The sequence below is a fragment of the Peromyscus leucopus genome, chromosome 10 (assembly GCF_004664715.2).
Source record: "Peromyscus leucopus breed LL Stock chromosome 10, UCI_PerLeu_2.1, whole genome shotgun sequence".
In the NCBI taxonomy this organism is placed as follows: domain Eukaryota; kingdom Metazoa; phylum Chordata; class Mammalia; order Rodentia; family Cricetidae; genus Peromyscus; species Peromyscus leucopus.
The window spans coordinates 64282814-64306891 of NC_051071.1; the positions used below are offsets into that span (position 1 = coordinate 64282814).

Genomic DNA, 24078 nt, shown 5'->3' on the forward strand with positions numbered 1-24078 from the left:
AAATGAATGGTAAGATTGCTTTTTCTGTATCTGAAGAATGGCACTGGGAATTTTGTTGGTAAAGCAATGAACGTGTAGCGTTCCCTTGGTATGGTGGCCATTTCCACAGTATTAAATCTGCTGATCCGTGGACCTGTGATTTCATGGATCGTCTAGTGCTTTCTTCAGTTTCAACACTTTTTAATACTTTAATTTACTATGCTATGCTGTGTTATCAATTTTCTTTTTTTTTTTTATTTGAGAAAAGTCTCTTATAGACCAGGCTGGCTCACTATGTAGCATAGACTGATTTTTCTACTTACGTCTTCTGAGTGCTGGGAATACTATGGGCCAGCATTCCTGGCTTCTTAATTCTTTGCAATAACCAGTCTCTGTTATTTATCACACTGTGTGTGGGTGCCATGCCGTGCATATGATCATAGGGACAGTTCTGGGGTCAGGCTCGGGCTGCCAGGCTTGCACAGCAAATGCCTTTACCCTCTGAGCCATGTGCTGGCCGCCTTTCTTCTCCTGTTCCCTTCTCTCCCTCCCTAGTCCATCTTCCCTCTTCCGTTCCTTCTTCCCTATACTCTAAAGACTGGATGATCTTATGTTGCCCAGGATGTTTACAAATTCCTGAGCTAGAGTGATCCTCCTGCCTCAGCCTCGCCCGAGTGTCAGATGATAGACCCAGCTCTTTATCAGGAAAAGTAGTCTGGGCAGCAGTACTAAGAATTAATTGTGTCTGGAAAGACTGCGGCACTCCGTGGTGGCGTGGGGAGAGAGCAGCAGGGTAGGACCAGTTTCATATTTAAAACTGGAAGTTAAGAGGCGAGGGTCTCAGGCTTGAGGCCATTGCTTATTCACTTCGGGGTCACACATACTTCCTTACCTTTGATCCATGAGAATAATAATAATAGTAATAATAATGTACAGAGTTTCTGTAGGATTGGGGAAGCACTCTGACTACACACTGACTTGGATGAGAGCTACTAAGAGTAAGGGTGGAGTCACTGGGAGTGACAGTTTGGGGAGGGGCCTTTAGCTAGCAGAGTAGTTGACTCACACACAGGTTCAGGGAGGAGTAGACATCGACAATTTCCAGGACACAACATCCAAACGTTTGTGACAGGTATGATTGAAGAAAATGGATTTCAAAGAAAGGATAGGTTTCCCTGCTGCCCAGATGGTCCTTTAATGTGTGTTATTCAATGTCCTGCAGGAATCAACTCAATTGTGGCTATTGCATCATACACGGGCTATAATCAAGAAGACTCTGTTATCATGAATCGTTCAGCGGTGGATCGAGGCTTTTTCAGGTCAGCTTGTGGTAAAATTTGTTGAAACACAGATACAGTGGAAATACATTTTTTTAAAAAAAAGTTTTTTAAGAATGGATTTGACTGCTCTAATCAAAAAGCAGAAATATCACACATAGTTGAGTGTCCTTTGTTCTGTTTCATTGGTCCCTGTGTCACACAGCTCCAGACAGGGATTCTTGGGTCTCTGGGTTCTCAGATGTCATATTTTAAATGTTTTCCTGTTGTAAGCAAATATATATTTGCATTTAGGTAATACAAAAGAAACCTTAGAATTCCAAAATAATTGGTAAAATTATGGTGTGTTTTCTTTGTATTCTTGTTTGTTCAATATACAATTGTAGTTGTTTGTTTGCTATATAGTTCATACTTACTATGTAGTCTAAACTGACTTTGACGTCATGGCAGTCCTTCTTTCTGCCTCTGTCTTCTGAGTATTGGGGTTACAGAGTACACCACCACATTTGGCTTCCTGTTTTTCTCCTTTTTTAATGACAAAAAAATTAATCTTAAATATATAGCATGAAAAGGTTGCTTAAAACACAGGGAATTTAGAGAGGACATTTTCTGCCTGTGTAATTTATAGGCTAGCACCAGGACTGAAGCGTGGGTGTTTATGGCTTCCTGTAAATCGCCTCAGTGGAGATACCTGAGCAGACCTGGGTGGGCATTGCTTAGGCCTGTTATGAGAGGACCTCTGTCGGGAGGAGGCTGGACTCAGGCACCTGGGTTCTTCCCGATCTCACCTGTGATGGCAGGTGTTTACAGTTGTGAGTCAGATGCTACATGGAAAGCCCATTAGGGACTGAACCTTGACCCTGGTTCATTGTGACTTGTCCCTGCTTTGTGGTTCAAATTGTCTCCCAAATGTCAGTTAAGCCAAATGCCATTGCTGTAATCTAATCCCTCTTTACTAAAGGAAACTAGAAATCACCTTTGGAACTCTGTTTTCAGGTCTGTTTTCTACCGATCATACAAAGAACAGGAGTCTAAGAAAGGATTTGATCAAGAAGAAGTGTTTGAGAAGCCTACACGTGAAACATGCCAGGGTAAGAGGCACCGACGTCACACTGTGGTGTTTACGGGTCACTTACTGTAAAGGCCTGTGTGGTGTTGCCAGGCTGCAGGCTGTCCTTCTGTGATGGGAGTGTGTCCTGCGGTTCTCTTAGAGCTTAGACTTCAGAGCATCCCACTGCAGATACTTCCTCCCTTCAGCCTGTGGGAAGACAGTTGAGAAAGCACGGGAGGCTGTGTGGTTTGTGGGCCACGCCTCCAGCTGCGTTCTGTTCTCACTGTGCTCTTTGTTCCTGTTCTAAAGGGTCCCCTAAACTGTGGTGCAAGCTGTGAGAGTTACCAGCGAAATACTGCTAAACATTTAAAAAAGGGTGAAAACATGTCTAGCAGTTCTGTTTCATCTTGTTAGTACTTGCACAATGTACTTAAAAAGTACTTACAGGGATTGATAGAATCTCCTAGGAAAATGGGTTATCTGCCACAGTTTGACCCTGTGGGAGGTGTAGTGTGTATGTTTCCTTGAATGTAGGTGGAATTAAGATGCACAGCTCAGCCAGGCAGTGGTGGCACACTACTTTGATCCCAGCACTTTGGAGGCAGAGGCAGGCAGATCTCTAAGGTCAAGGCCAGCCTGGTCTGCAGAGTGAGTTCCAGGACAGCCAGGACTTTTACACAGAGAAACTGTCTAGGGAGTGAAGGTGAGCACAACTCCTGATTTCTGTGGGAGACTATATGAAGGACACAGGCATTCTTTCTTATGTAACAATGGCTGCACGCTTAAGAAAGCCTCTAGGAAATGTGTCTCTTGGTAGAATCTGACTTTCTACCAAGTTCCTTTTTTTTTCTTAGTAGATTTCTTTCTTTCTTCTGTTTTTTTATTTTTTTTTTCTTCTGTGTATGAGTGTTTTGCTTGCATGTATGTCCAATGACTATGGAAGCCAGAAGAGGGCATCCAACTGGAGTTACAGACAGTTGTGAGCTGCCATGTGGCTGCTGGGAATTGAACCTGGGTCCTCTGGAGGAACAGCTAGTGATCTTAACTGCTGATCCATCTCTCCAGACCCTCTTCCTCCTCACCCCCATGTTGAAATGGTTTTTGCTATGTAGCCTTTGCTGCCCTTGAACTGATAGTGATCTACCTGCTTCAGCCTCCTGAGTGCTGGGATTTAGGGCATGTGGCACCATGCCCAGCTATAGTAGATTTTTTTTTTAATAAGCTATGGTATCAGAGTGCAGAAGTTTATAGTGTTTGGAGTAAGGACAGTCATGAGCAGGATTTCCTGTGAATTATCACTGATTTGGATCAGTTATGTATGTGGTTTCTCCTGCTTGTTGGGAGAATTACACATTTTAAATATTTTTTGTTAGTGTCCTTTAAGAAAATTCCTTGTCTGTTTCCTCACAGGTATGAGGCATGCCATTTACGACAAGTTGGATGATGATGGTTTGATAGCTCCAGGCGTTCGTGTATCAGGGGATGACGTTATCATAGGCAAAACAGTCACCTTACCTGAAAACGAGGATGAACTGGAGAGCACCAACCGCCGGTACACCAAGAGAGACTGTAGCACTTTCCTCAGAACGAGTGAGACGGGCATCGTGGACCAAGTTATGGTGACTCTCAACCAGGAAGGATATAAATTTTGTAAAATAAGGGTGAGTATAGCTTCATTCTGTAGATAGTTTTAGAAATTAATTGCATTTCTGTTCCTAACCTATTTTTGTGTGTAATCAGGTACGCTCTGTTAGAATTCCACAGATTGGAGACAAATTCGCCAGCCGACATGGTCAGAAGGGTACTTGTGGTATTCAGTATAGACAAGAGGTAGGTGCCTGGAGTTGTATTGAAAAATTCATTAAAATTTCCCATAACTCGATTTTGTTTTAAATTTTCGTGTTAACCCACCATGTGGAAGAGAATTAGGACACACAGAGAGTCCTTTGAGCAGTGTCAGCTCTAGCTTTGGCTCTGAGAGATTCCAGCATCTTTACGCCTCTTAAAATTTTCCTTGTAGGATATGCCCTTCACCTGTGAAGGCATAACTCCGGATATCATCATAAATCCCCATGCTATCCCCTCTCGAATGACGATTGGTCACTTGATTGAATGTCTTCAAGGGAAGGTAAGATTTTGTCTTCAAAAACAACAGGTTCCACGTTGATGTTTCTTTGAACATGGTGATTACTTCTCAGATATTTGAGCCAAGATACTGTGCTAAAAGCTATATGTTTTCCTACTTTCATAGTGGTTATTATTCTACCTTTTCGTCCTTCTTTGTTTTTAGGAAACTCCTGGGGGGGAGGGTTGGGGTTTGACCCTGTGGCTAAGAGCATTTGCTGTGTAAGCATGAGTACCTGAGTTCATCCATGTAGAAAGCCATAATACCGGGGCTGGTAAAATGGCTCAGCAAGTCAGGGAGAGTGTTGCCAAGCCTGACTGCTTGAGGTCAGACCTGTACCCACGTGATGGAAGGACAGGCCTGATCCCTACAAGTTGACCTCTGATCTCTGCGTAAATAAATATACAAATAATGGGGTGAGGGAAGGCGATGATGACCTATAACCCCAATGCTTTGATGTATGTGGAGACAGGAGAATCACTGTGGCTTGTTGGTCATGAGCCCAGCTTCAGGTTCAGTGAGTGAGAGACCTGTCTCAGAGGAATATGAAAAGTGCTGGACCAAGAAACCTGATGTCTTAGTTTTTGTCACTCTTGCCATGATAAATAAAATACCGTGACGAAAAACAAGTTGAGGAAGAAAGGGTGTCTTAGGGTTTCTATTGCTGTGAAGAGACACCATGACCATGGCAACTCTTATAAAGAACATTTAATTGAGGCTCGCTTACAGTTCAGAGGTTTAGTTCATTAGCATCATGGTGGGACATGGCAGCACGCAGGCAGACATGGTGTTGGAGAAGGAGCTGATAATTCTACATCTTGATCCAAAGGCAACAGGAGGTGAGCTGTCACTGAGTGTGGCTTGAGCATAGGAGACGTCCAAGCCCAGCCCACAGTGACACAGTTCCTCCAACAAGGCCACACCTCCTAATAGTGCCACTCCCTTTGGCTTGCCCAGTGTGGTGTTGCACATCTCAGGCCCACCTGGTCATGGGTGGCTGCACTCCTGGTGGACTGAGCCCTTCCCTGTCAGTTATTAATCAAGATAGTGCTTCACAGGGCAGTCTGATGGAGGCAGTCCCTCCACTGAGGCTCCCGCTTCCCAGATGACTCTACCTCGGTTCAGGTTGCAAACTAACCAGCACACCCGATGTCCTCTTCTGGCCTCTATACGTGGATGTGTATTCTCTTCCTATACACATACTCAGACACCAGCAGACACCACATGTGTTTGCACATATGAAAAAGGGCAAAGTATTGCCAAATAAGATTTTTTACATAAGTACCTTGTGCTATCCAATTGTGCCAATGGGGCTCAAGACAGATTTTTTTCCCTAAGATATAGTACATACAGCCTTTGCATATATTTGTGGTTATAGCAACTAGCTCTTTTCTATAGATAGTTCGTTCATGGATGGTTAGCTCAGAATGGCTTTAGGAGTGTTAATTTTGGTATCAGCTGTGCATGCATCTTTCAGGGGAAGTTTTCTGGTTTGGGCATCTTACTAAAGTAGTATAGTAGTAATCTAACACACGAATGTCGGTTTATGACTTAATGTTATAAGCGACTTAATGACATATGCCATTTTAAGACATTAAGATGCTACTTTCCTTGAGTACATTAGAGGTATTTGGGATTCTCAGTGTCTTTGAACATGATCCCAAGGATAGACTTGCATTTCAGAGCCTTGTAGCCTTTTTTTGGGAATTACTTTGTTACAACTATCCTAGGTAAGATATTAATAAAATGAGTCTCAGTGTATCACAACCTTTATAACAGTGTTTAATTTTAAGACCTTTCTTTTATAGAAAATACTAGTTGGGTATATCTTTACTGATTTGTAACTTCTCTCACACATGCATTTATTCCAAAGGTCTCTGCTAACAAGGGTGAAATTGGTGATGCCACTCCCTTTAATGACGCTGTCAATGTGCAGAAGATTTCTAATCTTTTATCTGACTATGGCTACCATCTCAGAGGAAATGAGGTATATTTACTATCATAAAAGGACCTTATTAATGTATGTAACAAGCATGTTTTGTGTGGTGTACTTTTATTCTTTAAAAGAAAGCCTTTTGCATGTACAAGTCATAATAAGCATGCAGCATGATGAAGTTTCACAAAGTAAACACATCTATGGGTCTCATACCCTCACTGAGGAAAGAAATTACCCAGAATGTTTTTATGCCTTGAAAGTCCCCTTCCAGTCACTACCCTTTCCATTCCAAGATACCTATGGTCTCAGTATATATAGGCTAGTTTTGATTCTTATGTAAGTAGGAGTATAGATATGCATATGCATTTTTGAACTTGTTTAATATTTTTAGTTATGTGCGGCAAAATCTGTCTGTTTTCAGGTACTCTACAATGGATTCACTGGTCGAAAAATCACATCACAGATTTTTATTGGCCCCACTTACTACCAGCGTTTGAAGCATATGGTGGATGACAAAATTCATTCTCGTGCTAGGGGACCAATTCAGATCCTTAATAGACAGCCCATGGAGGGTAGATCTCGGTAAGGGAGCTGCGGCGTCATTGTTGTGTATTATTTAACTAGCCTTTCACTTGAGAACGGTCAGCATGTATAGAGGTAGACAGCGGTGTAATGACGGCCTGTGTCCTGTCACCTCACTGTAGTCACCAGCACATGGTGTCTTGTTACTCGGTGCTTACCCCTCCTTCCTCACTCTAGCCTCTGATGTCATGATTCTTTCCCTCTCTTCTTTACAGTCAGGGCCGTGGACATTCTAGGCCAGTGCTCCAACAATGAGCCAGAGCCCCAGCTCATCTCTGATTATGTTCAGCATATCCAGGTGTCATACAGTTTCCTTTGTAAAACTTTAGAGTTAGCTATAAAAGAGTGGCTATCAAGTACTCGATCTCAGGACCCCTAGAGAACTTTGTTGATGTGAGTTATGTCTTTTGAGACTTATTGCAGTAGAGATTAGACTGAAATTTAAAATGTTTATTTAAAAACAATGATAAACCCATTACGTATTAGTACATGTTTAGTGAAAAATCAGTCTATTTCTAAGTAAGCTCAGTGATAAGAGTGATATTGGGTTAGTTTTTCAGATTTCTTTAGTGAACTGGAAGGCAGCTGGATTCTTCTACTTCTGAATTAGTTCCATTGCAATATTTTGCATTTCCCTCCGCCTTCCCCTGCCTCCCTCCCTATCTTCCCCGATCCCATTTTTTTCTTTAGATAGGGTCTCATATATACCACAGGCTAGACTTACTCTTTTGTTATATAGTTGTGGCTGGATCTTCCTGCCTCCACCTCCCAACTGTTGGGATTATAGGTGTGTGTCACCACTCAAGCTCAATATTGTACTTAAGAAAAATATTTTCATTACATGTATATATTTTGTGTATAGGCATGTGTAAGCCATGTGAGCGTGGAGGTCAGAGAACAACTTGTGGGAATTTGGTTCTCACCTTTTACCATGGGGGTCCTGGGATTGAACTCAGGTGGTCAGGCTTGGCAGCAAGCACCTTTGCCCACCTCGTCATCTCACTGGCCCGGTATTGTTTTTTTATACTTATTTGAGGGAGATCTGATGTTATACAGATAGCTGTCTGGTGGGAGAAGGGAGGAATATTATTTTTTGATGCCATACTAAAATGAAGAGCTACTCTAGTAATTCTTTTTAATCTTTATTTTCATTTATTCTTGAGCCAGTGGAATTCATGGCTCTCCTAACTCAGTCAGCCTCCTGAGTGCTGAGATCACAGGGGTATGCCATTCTGTCTGACAAGTTGTAGGTTTTTGTTTCTTATGTGACAGTATCTTTTTTAAAAAATTTATTTATTTATATTTTATATATGAGTGCTTGTATATATAACTGCATGCCAGAAGAGGGCATCAGGTCCTATTAAGATGCTGTGAGCCACCATGAGGGTGCTGGGAATTGAACTCAAAGACCTCTGGAAGAGCAGCCAGTGCTCTTAACTGCTGAGCCATCTCTCTAGCCCGTGACAGTATCTTTTTATATAATCCTGGATTTCTGGCCTGGCATTCATTATGTGAATTCACTTTGAATTCATGGCAACCTCCTGCTTTCGCCTCCTAAGTGCTAGGATTACAGGTCTGCACCATTGTTGTTGGCGATTTGTTTCTTTTTTCTTTTGTTTCTCCTTTTTTCTCTCTATTAGGGTGTGTGTGTGTGTATGTGTAAAACACCGTATTGCTTAGAATGGCCTCAAACTTAGGGCAGTTTTGCTGCAGCCTCCCAAAGTGTGAATACTGGCATGAGGAACACACCAGCTGAATTACAGTTTCATTCTTTTTGTATTTGAAAAGTGTTTGGGAATTTTGCCTGCATGTGTGTGTGCACACTGTCTGCATACCTGGTGATAGCAGAGGCCAGCAGAGACTCTCGGGTGCTCTGGAACCACAGTTACAGGTGCTTCTGAGCTGCAAGTGGATGCAGGGGACTGAACGCAGGTCTCTGCAAGAGCAGCAGGTGCTGTGAACTGTCACGCCACCCTCTCTCCAGCTCCACCAAGTGTAGTTTATGAAAGGGTAGTTGTAATGAGAAATCTGAAGCCTTATCGGTGAATTTTTTTATATTCATATATTAAAATCATTGGTTTACTGGGGATGTGCAAGGATGTGCAAGTCCCCAGCACTGCCCCCTCTGCCAAATTGTGTCACGTGCATAATTTTATAGTATTATAATTTATCATTTGGGAAATAACGATTCACTGAATTACAGATTTTCTAACGTTAAATTCTATTCCACCCCCCACCCCACCCCCCCACACAAACAACCACACTTGTAAACATTGTACCACTGAGGTCTTTTAGAAAATCCTTTAAGTATAGGAAGCTGTAGGGCCTGAAGTGGCGGGTAATTTTGTAAAATTCTAATTTTTGCTTAGAAGCTCAAACTTTTAATTGTTTTGGTAGTACATTCTTAAAATGGTTTTCCTTGGAGTAAAAGCTTGACTTTGTTCAGTTCCTTTCGTTTCATTGTTTGATAACCAAGTTTGAGTCAACGTAATTGGTGTCATTGTTGAAGTAAAACTGGTCTTCCTTCATGCAAGGGGAGGTATCACCGCTTAATATTATTCCTCTGCCTTCGTTTGTGCTGAGCCACCAGGAGTCCTGTTTACTTTGTCCCCATCAGTGCAGGTGTCGGCACAGAGACAGAAGTCACTGTGTTCTGAAGCAGTGTGGTCTAAGTACCACCACTGTGTTCTAAAGCAGTGTGATCTAAGTACCACCACTGTGTTCTGAAGCAGTGTGGTCTCAGTACCACCACCGTGTTCTAAAGCAGTGTGATCTAAGTACCACCACTGTGTTCTGAAGCAGTGTGATCTAAGTACCACCACTGTGTTCTGAAGCAGTGTGGTCTAAGTACCACCACTGTGTTCTAAAGCAGTGTGATCTAAGTACCACCACTGTGTTCTGAAGCAGTGTGGTCTAAGTGACACCACTGTGTTCTGAAGCAGTGTGGTCTCAGTACTACCACCACTGTGTTCTGAAGCAGTGTGGTCTAAGTACCACCACTGTGTTCTGAAGCAGTGTGGTCTAAGTACCACCACTGTGTTCTGAAGCAGTGTGGTCTAAGTACCACCACTGTGTTCTGAAGCAGTGTGGTCTAAGTACCACCACTGTGTTCTGAAGCAGTGTGGTCTAAGTACCACCACTGTGTTCTGAAGCAGTGTGGTCTCAGTACCACCACTGTGTTCTGAAGCAGTGTGGTCTCAGTACTACCACTGTGTTCTGAAGCAGTGTGGTCTCAGTACTACCACTGTGTTATAATGCAGTGTGATCTTCCTGAGCCCACAGACTGTAACTTGAGAACCTCTGTGCTGAAGATGAGTTCACTGGAAAGCACATTGGGGCTGTGGAAGGCTCAGTGGACGAGAGCATGAAACACACTTCCAAAGGCTCCGAGCACCTATGTGGTGGCTCAACCCCCTGTAACTCTGGTTCCCTCTTCTAGTCTCTGAGGGCACTAGGCACATGGGCGGTGTTCATACACAGATGTAGGTACTCACACCCCCCCCCCCACAAAAATACCAGAATACCTCCTAAATATTACCAAATATCTAGGGGGCAGGGTTGCTGTATTGCATTTTTGTTTGTTGGTTTTTGTTTTTTGTTTTGAGACAGGGTCTCTCTGTGGTTCTGGCTGTTCTGGAACTTGTATATATGTAGATCAGGATGGGCTGCCTCCTAGAGTGCTGGGATTAAAGATGTGCACCATCACATACAGATTTATTGCATAATTTTAAAAAAGCTTTATTAGTCAGGATGCAAATAAAGGCATGGTTTGCAATTGGTGTGTCTATTAAGTTCCTTTTAAACAGTTTATTTTTAATTTTACAGTGTGTGTGTGTGTGTGTGTGTGCGTGCGTGCATGCATGTGGGTGTTAGAGGACAACTTGCTGGAGTCAGTTTCCTTCTATCATGTGGGTTCCAGGAGTTGAACTGGATGCACCTTTACCCACTGAGTCATCTCAGTGGGCTTTGTTGGGTTCTGTTGCCCTCAGACTTTTTCCTTTGAATTTTATGAGTTGAGGAAACTTGATTGTTGGTCTTGGACATGCTGCTTGCCTCCCAGGCCTGGGACTTCCTTGTTTCTGTAAGGAGGTAATTGCATTTGGAGGCTTAATGAGATCTGGACTTTGAGGTTTGGGTAGTAATACTTCATGGCATTATTTACTTCTAACATCTGGGAGCCTTTCTTTTCATGACTGTAGAAGCTGTTGATTGTGTAAAGCCTTTGATGAACTAGAGAGTACAAACGGACGAGAGTCTAATTTTTATCTGTCCATCTATTGTTAGCTGGGCAGACACTTGTAAGGCTGGCCCATCAGCTAGTTCCCTGGTGGTGTGGTTCCTGTAATAGAGGCAGGGTAAATGCTCTCTTCCTCTATTTACCAACTGTCAATATAGGAAGTTCATTATGAGCCGGTGTTGTAGTAACAGCATTATAAGCCCAGAGGTTTATTCAATCTTGAGATCACAAGAGCATGTGTTACATTAAGGAGGCCATCGTTAAAAATTGTGTGGTCATTGAATGCGTGTAACTGTACATGGGGAAACCCGTAATCACTCGCCTGTTCCATTGTGTTTGTTACTGCATTTATCATTTCTGCCTCGATTGCTGGGGAATCCCTTATTGAGAAGCTGTTTTATCTAGATTGACTTTTTAAATTCGCTTTCAAGTATAGAGTTGAATTCTGGAAAGTTAAATGATAGCATGATGAGCCTCTGCTTTGTACTGCTCTGCATTTGATGAGGAAAATTGTATGCTGTACTTGAGCAAGTTTTCTCTCTACTTCATCTGGAGACCTTTTGATGATTACTAAATGCTTGGCTGACTTTCCCCTCCTCACCAGGTTAGGGAGATTGCCAGGGCAGAACCGTCGAACTTGGTTCTGTGCTGCTGCTGCTTCACCCGTCATTAGTCATGGAGGTGAGGTGAGGGTCAGTGCAGCGCTAGCGAGGTGCCTCAGTGGGTAGAGGCGCTTACGCTAGCTAAGCCTAACCATGTGAGTTCCAGGAGAGAACGGACTCCTGCAGTCTGCCCTCTGCCCTCCACACCTGTGCAGTGACACTGGCATTTACATATACCCACAGTAAGTAAGTAAGTTTTGTTTTCTTATCAACAGTGATGGCGGCCTGCGTTTTGGAGAAATGGAACGAGATTGTCAGATTGCCCACGGTGCTGCACAGTTCTTAAGAGAGAGGTTGTTTGAGGCATCAGATCCGTATCAGGTTCACGTGTGTAATCTTTGTGGAATAATGGCGATTGCTAACACCAGAACTCATACATATGAATGCAGGGGCTGCCGGAACAAAACCCAGGTGTGTGGACACTTTATTCTCTTTGTGCAGGTGGTCCTAGGATGTAGTCAGGGCAGGTTTAGTATGGTGGAACAGGCTGGGATTTCCAGTTTTGATGACCGCTCTAAGATTGCTAGTTTTACAAGGAAAGATAATTTGACTTTTCTAAAACAAGCTGAAAAGCAATTTCTCTGAAATAATATGGTCTTGCATGAGGAATTGTAAACAATTTTTTAAATATGAGTATTTTGCCTGTATGTATGTTTGTGTACTATGTGCATGCAGTGCCCACAGAGGCCAGAAGAGGGCATCAGGTCCCTTGGAATTGGAGTTAGATGGTTGTGAGCTAGCTGCTCTGTGGGTGCTGGGAATTGAACCCCAGTCCTCTGGAAAAGCAGTCAGTGTTCTTAACCACTGAGCACTCTTCAGCCCAACCAAGAATTTTTTTAAGCCGTTTACTTAAAATTCATCGGTTAGGAAGGGTGAATATGTGTCTGTTGGCAGAAAGGAGGAACTACTAAAACCTGCCAGGACAGAGGCCGAGGCGCAGGGTGGGTGCACACAGCCTCCCTCTCACCGGAAGTGTGGTAGAAAGCGGAGTCTTTGATACGGTTCTGCTGATTACTATTTCTTTTCTCTTGCAGATATCTTTGGTTCGAATGCCTTATGCGTGCAAACTGTTGTTCCAGGAGCTTATGTCCATGAGCATCGCACCTCGAATGATGAGTGTGTAGTTCTGTTGGAAGTTCACAGCCAGACACTGGAAATATCAGGGTCTTGTTTCCGTGATAGTTGTTTTTTTTAAAATGACAAAATGTACTACTGTTGTGATAAGAATTTTATTTGTTTTGTTTAAAGCTATGCATGCTTTTTTGTAAATAAACAATACATTTTTGTAGATAGTCTTGATGTGTTATCTTTGAGTTCTCCATGAAAAGTCAGCTGGATGTAATAATAGAGTGTTAGTGGATTAGGTTAGAAGAAACTTGTCAGGCAAGAAGAGGGTTAGAGCTGCAGTAAGCACTTTGAGCTACACAGGCTAATGTATTCTGCAGGTTTATAGCTGAGCACCTTGACCTGTTTAAGAAGAAAGAAGTAAAAATTAGGTACATATGTGGACATAATTGGCAGATGGTCAGTTTCTAAATCAATGAAAATGTTAAATTATGTGGCTAACAGGCAGGGACATGGTAACGTGCCTGTAGACCCAGTATTCAGGCTGAGACAGGAGGATTGTTTGAACCCAAGAGTTCAAGACCAGCCTGGGCAACCTGGAGAGACCCCCTCCACCTATTCTCTCATCCTCTTCTCTCCTTTTAGTTTTAAAGAAAGGGTCTCACTATGTAGCTCAGGTCAGTCTTGAACTCATGACTCTCCTGCTTCAGCCTCCCAAGTGCTGGGATTTTACAGGCATATGCTAGAGACCTCATCCTTCAAAGAAAACAAACAAGGGCCTAGAGAGGTAGCTCTGCAGTTAAGAACACTGGCTGCTCTCCCAGAGGATTTGGGATTGATTCCCAGCATGGCAGTTCTCAACTGTCTAAAACCCCAGTCCTGTGGGATCTGATGCCCTCTTCTGGCCTCCGAGGGCACTGCATGCAGGTATTGAAGACATCCATGCAGGTAAAATACCCATACCACATTAAAAGGTGGGGTGGGGCAAGAAAACAAAAGCATGGGAAGAAAGGATGTGCAAGTGATTATATAATGATATGCTGGAGTGCCCCATGGACTGTGAGCTCTGTGGTTTTAAGAATGAGAGCCAGAGCTGGGTAGTGGTGGCGCACGCCTTTAATCCCAGCACTCGGGAGGCAGAGCCAGGCAGATCTCTGTGAGTTCGGGGCCAGCCTGGTCTACAGAGTGAGATCCAGAACAGGCACAAAAACTACACAGAGAAACCCTGTATCGAAAAACAAAACAAAACAAAAAGAATGAGAGCCAGTGCAGCTGTACTGGTCATATGTGAATGGGGGGCTTTCCCATAAACTTGGAAGAGCATGTTTCTCAAGTTAAAATCCAGAGAGGTGAAGGGACTCTGCAGTCCAGCTCATTCAGAGCTGCAGGTGGAGGGGGACGTTCCAGAGCTTACATGTCCACAGGTGACCCGGCTCTCAGCTCTTTCACTGCCTGGCTTTATTTACCACACTTCTTGGCGGAAAGGGATCTGACCAAATACACTGGTCCTTGGCGATTCCTTTCAGTGCACAGCCGAGTGACCTGCCCAGTGCAATGACTAACAGCTGCTGACAGTTTTGTTCTTCTGGGTCTAAGCGAATGTCTAGTCAGGCAGCACTCTGCAGAGCTATCTACATGTAAAGTATTACAGAAACATGGGGTCCTCTGGAGGAAGCTTTTTAACAGAGAAATAGGACAGAATTGAGTATGTGCCAACATGTTCTGTCTAGCTTTTTTTCTTTTAAGATTTATTTTTATTTTTTATTTATGCACAATGTGTTTTTATATTTACGTATGCCATGCATGTGTGGGTGCTTATGGAGGCCAGAAGAGAACATAGCATCCCCTGGAGCTGGAGTTCTAGGCAGTTGTGAGATACCCCATATGGGTGCTGGGAACTGAACTCAGGTCCTCTGGAACTGCAGTACATGTCTAGCTTTTTTTTTTTTTTTTTTTCTTAAAAGCTCAAGGTGAAGGACCAAATTGACCACAATCACTTCCTTTTAAATGGAGATGGAATATAGTAGTCATAACACAAAGTGAAAATGCCACATAGATAGAAGTTACAGGAAATACAAGCCACCCAGTCAAGTCTGAGTTTTGATTCTCCTATGTGAGAAGAGGTGAAAGATTCTAAGCCACAGGAGCCCTCAGCCATCCACGTGTTCTCTTGGAGGCATGGGACCTGAGTGTTTTTGTTTGTTTTCCAGACAGGGTTTCTTTATGTAACAGTCCTGGCTATCCTCGAACTTGCATTGTTCGAGGCTGGCCTCGAACTCACTGAGATCTGCCTGCCTCTGCCTCCTGAGGACGTTTTAAATACATATACTTAATGCCTTTCTGGATCTTGTACATTTCAGGATTTTATTAATTGTTATGTATGCTACTTTACGATTATTAAACAAAAACACCACTCATTTTTAAACGGTGAGATGACTTACCTTTTTTCACTGGTATTTCATGTAAGGCATCAACCACTGTAATTTTGGCTGATGCTGAAGCCTGTCCTTGGGAGTTGGATGCGTGGCACTCATATTCTCCAGCATCTTCCTTACTCAGAGGAGACACCTGTGAAAGATAAAGGCTCCTCAGTTCTCTGTGGTGGTTCCCTGCACCCCCCCCCCCAGTGGCTTCCATTACACCTGGGGTCCCTAGAATGAGCAAAGGGTTGGAAATAGTAAAGTCTTGTGTCAGGAGGCTGTGGAGCTACCATATCCCTCGTCGTGGATGGTTTCTGATCACAACGGGGAAGTTAAAATGTGGATAGGCACACATACCTGCTGGAGGCATGCCTTACTGGGTGCTAGGATCTGAGTAACACCCACAGGATCAAAGGTTAAGTAAAATCACATACTTGCTAACCACTAACCGTAATTAGTGCTTGGGCCGTTTAGTTCTGTGTGAGAATTCTGGTTTGAATTTTGGCAAACAGAATTCTCTTAATTCATATTTTTTTCTAAAACAAAGTAACTTCAGCTCCTCCATTAGTTTCTGTAGCTATCAGCAACACCGGATGCTTCGAAAAATGGAAAAAAATAGCTTTGGGCAGGCAGCCGGCGACTTTTGCCAAGTCCTCGTGTCCACTCCCGAGAACGAACTGTTGCCAGCTCTTGGTACTCACCAGCACCCAGCCAGTCACTTCATGCTTTTCTGGACCACCCCGGGTCTGAATAGCCAGGTTTTCCCGGTCACCAGGCAAGAGTTCAGTCCTTTGAACTCCAGAGTGGTCTCTTTTTACCTGAGAAAAGGAAAGGAGAGCCTTAGTTCTCTGCACAAAAACATCAAGTTGGAAATGCCACATTCCCAGAATTGTACAAGGTGTCTACCAGAATGTAATTAGAGTCAATCCAGCAATTTACTCAGACCCTCCCTTTTCTGAAGACTAGGAAATAGAGTTGTTTCTTTCTGCCAGTTTTACTTTAGCAATGTGACTTTTCGTTTTATTTTGAGACAAGGTCTCACTATGTAGCCTTGGCTGGCCTGAAAGTCAGTATATAGGCTAGGGGGATCTGTCTGCCTTTGTCTCCCAAGTGCTGGGATTAATGATGTATACCTGGCTTTTAAGCATCATTTTTTAAAAAAACAGATTTAATTCACTTTATTTTTCTTGTATAAATAAATTTTTTCTTATATGGTGGCCACAGCTGGAGCCTGGGTTCTCTGAACAGACACTCTGGTGTGGGTTTTCACAAGATGGTCAGTGAATTCCTGATAAGGAGGTTTGGTGAACACAGTCTCTTTCCAGAGGTTGGGGGTCAGGTAGCTGTAGGTCTTGGAGATGGCATCAAAGGTGGCCTTGGCAAAGTTGCCCAGGATGGCAGTGCAGCCCCTGGCTGACGTGTAGCCGTCATCAATACCAGCCATCATCAGCAACTTCTTAGGCACAGGAGCAGAGACGATGCCAGTGCCCCTGGGGGCAGGGTTGAGACGCACCAACACAGGACCACAGCGGCCTGTCACTTTGCACGGGACAGTGTGGGGCTTGCCAATCTTGATCCCTCAGTAGCCTCTCTGTACAGGGACAATGGACAGCTTGGCCAAGATGATGGCCCCTCGGATGGCAGTGGCTACTTCCTTGGAGCACTTCACACCAAGACCAAGATGACCATTGTAGTCCCCAATATCGACCAAAGCCTTGAGCCTGGTCCGCTGGCCAGCCCGAGTCTGCTTCTGCACTGGCATGATCTTTAGAACCTCATCCTTTAGGGATGCGCCCAGGAAAAAGTCAATGATCTCGGATTCCTTAACGGGCAGGGAGAACAGGTAGATCTCCTCCAGGGACTTGATCATGTCCTTAACCAGGCGGCCCAGCTTGGTGATCCTCTCCTTGTCTTCAGCTTTACCTCCACGAGCCCCGCGGCCCCTAAGACCACTGCCTCCTCATCCTGGGCCCCCAGGTCCTCTGGGTCCTCCCACTGTACCGGCTTCAGTGTCTGGTGTCCGCCACTTGGTGTTTTCCTGAAGAAGTCGCTTAAGCATCATGTTTTAAGCTTTTCCCGGAAAACTTGTGGAGTGTACATGGTCACCCTGCTGCAGGCTGCCTTCACTAGTGCCCTCGGACAGTCTGCTCCTTGGTATCGGGCCTTTTTTTCTGTCTTACTGGCCGTGTTTGACTGGCAAGTTGTCACCAGGGCTAGTTTGGGACCTTTGGGAATCATGAAACGATTCCTGAAGACCTGAGGTCAGAAACGCCTGTCACGGGTTGCTGTGACAAACCTGCCTGTTTCTGTTCATACCACGGCGGGATTCAGAAGGCTGTGGGTGATTCACTGCTCTTGGTTGATGGCCAATCCTTACTTCATGTCTGTCCTTTCCCACCTATTTTAAAGGTCAAAGAATGTTAATAAGAACTTAGGAAAATAAGTAAAGAACAGGAGGAAAAGGCCCTTGTAACGCATTTAGCAGCTCAGTTTCAGTACAAATATTTTAAGGTTTGTGGAAACTGAATTAAAAAAAAAACTACATGAAACAATATCCTTTAATTCTATCCAGGCCTATTTTAGAGCCCAGCCAGTGTTCATTTTGATTGTCTTTGTAATGAGAAGGATTTACAGTGTCGGGTTTTTTTCTTTCTATAATAAAGTGAATGTTCATCTTCTTCTAGGCTTCCCCCCATGTTTCTCCAAATACTGAGAGAAAACCAGGTATTTAGTGTCGTGAATGAAAGTTATGAAGACATGTATAATTTTTAGGCATTTTCCATTGATTCCCCAAGTAGCTGGTGCAACAGTTTATGTTAATAAGATGGGGTAATATTTTTGCGGGGAGTATTTTATCCTCAGAGTCTATAATCTCAGGACATCGTAGGCAGAGACCAGAAGTCCCTGTGGCTAGCTGGCTAACCAGTTTAGCTCACAGGGAGCTCTAGGTCAGAAAGCAGAGTGGAACTCAATTGAGAGAGACACTGATGTCACCCTCTGCCCCCCTTCCCACAGGGGAGGGGTTCAATGATAAAAAGAATCTTAAAAAGAAACCCTGTTATTCACAAATGGTCAACTGGGGGAGAACCAGGGGGACCATGAGGTCCTTTAGGCGTCTAGCTGTTTTATTTTAATGTTTCGAAGGATCTCTTCATCCATAGCTCATGTTGGCTTCAAACTCACCATCCCCCTGTCTCACCCTCCCCCGTACATACTCCCTGACACCTGGCTCTGAGTGTAGTTTGGTTGCAGCAGATTCTTCCAGAACCTTGTTATTGTAAATAAGGAACACATTTTAAAAAGTGCCAATGACTGCAGAACTCTACACACCTTTGGATACGGTTTCTTGTTAGCATTATTATTTTAATTCTCATTAATGTACATACATGTACATACATGGGTGTGGGCACCCTTGGAGGCCAGAAGAGGGCTTTGCATCTCTCGGAGCTGGAGTCAGAGGCCGTTGTGAGCCGCCTGACTTGCGGGTGCTGGCACCGGATGTCAAGTCCACATTCCTTGCCTTCTCAATCCTCTGGTTTCTGTCCCGACTTTGGGATTACAGGCCTTTGTCACCACACTTATCCAGCCTCTAATAACCTCTTTTATCCAAACACTGTTTCTGTACTCAGACCAGATTTGGTACAGCATGTGATCTGAAATATGTCTGTCTGTATTCCTAACAGTCTGGTGGCGGGAGCTTGGAGAAGAAACAACTGGCTTATGTAACTATCTGGGCCAGTGACTTTTCAGATAGTTCATCCCGGCCCAGACAAAGCAATGCCTTTTAAAGTACGTTGGGATTTGGGATATAGGAAACCGTTATATGATACCTTAATAAGTAGTAAACGTGACGCTCAGACCCATTTGAGTTCTAGCTTGTAATCGCCCATGAGAACACTGGTAGCAATCCCTGGGTTAGTTCCAGGTCTCCTTGATGGGTTGTGTGCTGCCCTCCGAAACCCATTGCTTTAGGTCACCTGTGAGGCCCAGCACATGGCAAAGTTATAGGAAAATCTGTGGAACGTCCCAGTTTGCTATTTACTCCTTGCTAGTTATCAAAGAAAACATTTTTTTTTTTTTTTTTTTTTTTTTTTTTTGGTTTTTCGAGACAGGGTTTCTCTGTGTAGCTTTGCGCCTTTCCTGGAACTCACTCTGTAGTCCAGGCTGGCCTTGAATTCACAGAGATCCGCCTGCCTCTGCCTCCCAAGTGCTGGGATTAAAGGCGTGCGCCACCACCGCCCGGCCATTTTGTTTTTTTAAAGACATGGTCTCATGTAGCCCAGGCTGGCCTTAAACTTGTTATGTAGCTGAACTTCTGATGATCTTTCTGCCTTTACCTCTTGAGAGCTGGGATTACGAGCCATGTGCCACTACGTCCTGTTTATATCATGCTGGGGATCCAAGCCAGGGCCTCTTACATGCTAGGCAAGCTTACTCTACCAACCGACTGAGGTTCCCCCCACAGAGGGGATAGCTTAGAGCCCCTGCCTAGCACATGCTAGGCCCCAAGTTCAATCCCCAGCATCGCAAAAATAAACAAAGAACGCCCAAGAACTGAAAATCTTTTTTTTTTTTCCAGTTCCCTCTCTCCAACCCCCTAGCTCCCCAACTCAATGACGGATGCTCCTAGGGAAGACCTGCCTTCCTGCCTTGCAGGACCAAAACTTCAGAGACTCCCCAGGCAGAATCATTTGCCAGGGTGCTATAGAACCAGCACTGAATGGAGACTTGATTCTCGGAAAGATTTGGCAATAAGGCTATACTTAGGGGCCTCGAGTCACCCTGGCCTCTCATTTGACAGATTCCTTGGGGACCCACAGAGAAACATCAGAACTTCTTATCAGTTTCTCTTGGAAGCTATCACCCACCCTCCTCTCCTCCCAAGCCCTGACCTCAGTAAGCATTGGGGATCTTCAACTTGGAGGGGGAAGGGCCTAGATGAACACATTCTCCTGACCACATTGTTGCCTTGCTGCCCCTCTCTTTCCAAAGCACAATTTACAGAGGCAGAGTTCCATTTTATTCCCCTCAACGGAAGTTTCAGCCGTGAAGGACAGATGTACTGGAACTGGGTCACCTCCGCCTACACCGTGGTCCAGGCATTTGCTGGTAACTACCTACACTCAAGCCCGGTGGTTTCCGAAGTGGCCGAATCCCTCTGGCCACATGGGGGCGCCAGAGGCTGCCAGGAGCCCTGATGTGGGCTAAGGCTTCTCACCCGGCAGCTGGGAAAGCTCTCCTGCCCCTGAGGTCTTTAAGCTGTGATGATAATTCCGCCCCACTGCGGAGGAAGCTTCCTAAGGAGAAAGTGAGGCCAACAGACCGAGAACAGAGATCAAGAATTCCAGTCCCGATTAGATTAGGATGTCCGGAGGCTGGAACTGCCTTGTTTTTCTTTGCTCTTTATTTTTGGCCCTCAGCTACATGAACTGGATTTCTATAGTCTGTTAGAGAGAGAGACTTCTGACCATAGGGCCAGAACCCCTCCCAGAGTCCCAGAAGTCGCCCCTCTGACCAAACAACAAACATACAGAATAAATGAAACTATCGTCCAGTTTTGAACTTGCTGAAAAAGCAAACAAGCTAAAAAGGGTGTGTCTGGTTTTTTGCTGTTTTGCTTAAAGTAAATTTCCTTTTTTAGCATGAGTTTGAAGATTTTTCTTTACTTCATAGACTTGGTATGAGGTGGAAGGCCTTAAAATGTACAAATTGGACAAAGCTGTAAATGTATGGTCTAGCTGTGAGGTTTTTTTTGTTTTTTGTTTTTTGTTTTTTAAATCTGGAAAGTTGGTGTCTTCCATTTCCCTTCTACTGACAGGCTAAAAATATGTTGACCTTCAGACGTGAAGGTCATTACACAAGAACCAAGCCATTGGAAGGGCAGGACTTCCAGAAAGAGTAGCCACTGAGTGCTACGTCTCTGGCATTAAGCCACGTGACTCTACCTGATTTATTTAATCTCTTTTTATACGATGTATTTATTTTTATTTTATGTCTGAGTGTTTTGCCTGCAGGTATGAACGTACGCCATGTGCATGCCTCGTGCTAGTGGGGTTCAGAAGAGGGTGTCAGATCCCCTGGGACTGGGGTCACGAATGGTTGTGATCCACCAGTTAGGTGCTGGAACAGAACCTAGGTCCTCTGCAAGAGAAACAGCATGTGCTCTTAACTGCCTGGCTATCTCTCTAGCCTTCAGATTATTTAATCTTTACCTTTACCTGGGGGTGGTGGTGAATACCTATAATTTGAGCACTTGGGAAATGGAGGCAGGAGGTTCTTTCAGGAGTTCCAGATCATAATCAGCTATATAGTAAATTTGAGGCCAGTCTGGGCTATGAGGTCCTGTCTCAAAAACAAAACTTTGGATAATTAGCTACAACTTGTCTCACACAGAAGAATGAGCTGAGGCTTATTTCAGTGGTTTTCATTCTGAGGTGATGCTTTCCCCTCACAGGGCATTTGGCAATGTGAGGAGACATTTCTAATAGTCAACAGGGACAGGCGGGGTGGGCCGTGGGTGCTGTTGGTGTCTAGTGGTAGAAGCCAGAGGTGGTGATAAACATTTTCTAAGCACAAGCCAACCATACCAAAAGAATTATTTGGTCCCAGCAGGGCAGTGGTGGTGCACACTTTTAATCCCAGCACTTGGAAGGCAGAGGCAGGTGGATCTCTGTGAGTTCCAGGCCAGCCTGGTCTACATAACAAGTTCCAGGACAGCCAGGGCTGTTACACAGAGAAACCCCGTCTTGAAACAACAACAAATAATTATTTGGTCCATTGAGAACGAGAGGTCCTGCCTTACAGAGGGTCCAGCCAACCTGGCTGGGAAATTCACATTATTTTTCCCTTTGGAAAGCCATTCTGAGGCTCGACTACTCAGAATGCCATGCTTCCCCACTTGGAGTCAGCGTCCAGGGACATTCAGAGGGGAGAAATCTTTCCTGATATGACGCCCCTTGTGTCTTTTTGATGTTCTAGAGCAGCTAACTCTTCCCTGTATTAGAGCCCCACAGCTTTGGGACTTAGAGGGGCTGATCCCACATTGCTCCTTTTAGCCCACGGCTCTTAAAATCTTTCCTATTTTCCAATGTGTAGGGAATGTGATAAAAATAACCCATATTCACTGAAGGCCACCCAGCTTTTCTTTTGTAGCCAGACCTCCCCACCTTCTCCCGTGGGTTATGAATAAATTCTACCAATAGACAGGATCCAAGGCGCCAGCCCACGTTAAGGACTTCAATCTTAGAGGAGGCCACTGAGATCCTGGCAAACAGGAGTGGGGAAACATTTGGGGGGGGGGGCGAAAGTGAGGTCCTAATAGTTTTTTGTTCTTTAATTTACCTGTATGAATGTTTGCTTACATGTAATTAATTGTACCACGTATGTGCCCGATGCCTGTAGGGACCAGAAGAGGGTGTCAGATGCTCTGGAACTGGAGTTACAAACAGTTGTGAGCTGCCACGTGGGTCCCGGGAACAGAACTCAGGTCCTCGGAAGAGCAGTCAGTGCTCTAACCACTGAGCCATCTCTCCCGCCCGCCCCAGGACTTACATTCCTAATCGTTATGCCGTAGTCTACTCTTGGTGGTGGGGATGGGGTGTGTGTGTGTCATCTAACCACACGCACATCACACCCCCACACACACACACACGTGTGCAGGCACCCAGGGGGTGATTGTTAAGGTTTGAATCTGCAATCGCCCCCATAAGAGTCCTATTTTGAACGTGTGCCCCCAGCTGGTGATGCTATGTGGAGAGGCTGTGGAAGCTTTAGTAGGTGAGGCCTGTCCAGTGGAGATAGGTTACCAGGGGCCAGACCTCCAAATGGTACAGCCAGGCCTCTGCTCCAGCTGCTTTCTGCTTCCTGGTCCGTTGCCAGAGGAACAGCCCCTGCTACACGGTCCTGCCACCATGGGCTGAGTGATGCCACCATGCCTTTCCTGCTGTTCTAGACTGTGACCCTCTACAACTGGAAGCCAAAATAAAGTTTTCCTTCCTTGAACGAGTCTGCCAGGTATTTTGGTCACAGCAATGCAAAAGTAATTAACACAGCGGGTTTAGACATTCTCGATTCTCTGAGTTTCCTGGACTCCCCGCTTGAACACTGCTAACAGAATCAGGGAGGGGACAGGTGGAGGTCAGGAAAGACAGCTGCTAGCATAGAGGTGGCATCAGTTGCCACAGGCTTCAGCTCTGAGCAGCGGTAGGCAGTGGTGCAGACTGAACTGCACATCCCTACCATGCTGTGCCATGCGAGAAGGGCGTCCCGGCTTGCAGGATGTTTTCCTGGAGCCTGCACGACTGACCTTGTTCCAGATGAGGACGGGGGTCGGGATGCCGATGACTTCACAGCTCAGGTACACCTTGGCACCAGTGACATTCCAGATGTCCTTGGGGGGCGTCACAATGGAAGGACCTACAAGAGAAGCCAGAGAGCCAAGTCCGTCTTTCAGCAGCTCAACATCAGCCCGTGGTTTCCCAGGACGTCAAGACTCTTGGTTATGAGGCCCTCCCCTTGGTGGATTATCTGAAGAGCATCTCGAAGGCCAGACTAACAGGCTTCTTCCTGTCGCCGGCATGATGTTACAGTCTTCTTAGGGAATGCAGGAATTGAAATAAGCAAACCAGTAAACCCAACAACAAACACAATTAGGAAGAAAAATCTGTTGCTAACAAAATTGTCTTTTTTTCCCCAGACGAGCTCAAATGAGTTTTATTTTACCAGCTGTTTTGCATTAGCTGGGA

General features: G+C 44.7%; 2 protein-coding genes and 1 pseudogene across 2 annotated transcripts in view; 1 reads left to right on the plus strand and 2 right to left on the minus strand.

Moving 5' to 3' along the window:
* Positions 1 to 13141, plus strand: part of Polr2b (RNA polymerase II subunit B) — a 43658-nt gene extending 30517 nt beyond the window's left edge. The window contains exons 17-25 of the mRNA XM_028854282.2: positions 1202 to 1298; positions 2253 to 2347; positions 3718 to 3968; positions 4048 to 4137; positions 4328 to 4435; positions 6306 to 6419; positions 6790 to 6950; positions 12065 to 12260; positions 12884 to 13141. Of these exons, the coding sequence (XP_028710115.1) occupies positions 1202 to 1298; positions 2253 to 2347; positions 3718 to 3968; positions 4048 to 4137; positions 4328 to 4435; positions 6306 to 6419; positions 6790 to 6950; positions 12065 to 12260; positions 12884 to 12973 (1202 nt within the window). The 3' untranslated portion in view covers positions 12974 to 13141. The remainder of the gene's footprint in view (positions 1 to 1201; positions 1299 to 2252; positions 2348 to 3717; positions 3969 to 4047; positions 4138 to 4327; positions 4436 to 6305; positions 6420 to 6789; positions 6951 to 12064; positions 12261 to 12883) is intronic.
* Positions 13060 to 24078, minus strand: part of Igfbp7 (insulin like growth factor binding protein 7) — a 62570-nt gene continuing 51551 nt past the window's right edge. Inside the window, 4 exon segments of the mRNA XM_028854408.2 lie at positions 13060 to 13316; positions 15356 to 15482; positions 16036 to 16152; positions 23640 to 23749. Coding sequence (XP_028710241.1) covers positions 13297 to 13316; positions 15356 to 15482; positions 16036 to 16152; positions 23640 to 23749 — 374 coding nt within the window. The 3' untranslated portion in view covers positions 13060 to 13296.
* LOC114705688 lies at positions 16376 to 19423 on the minus strand (annotated as a pseudogene).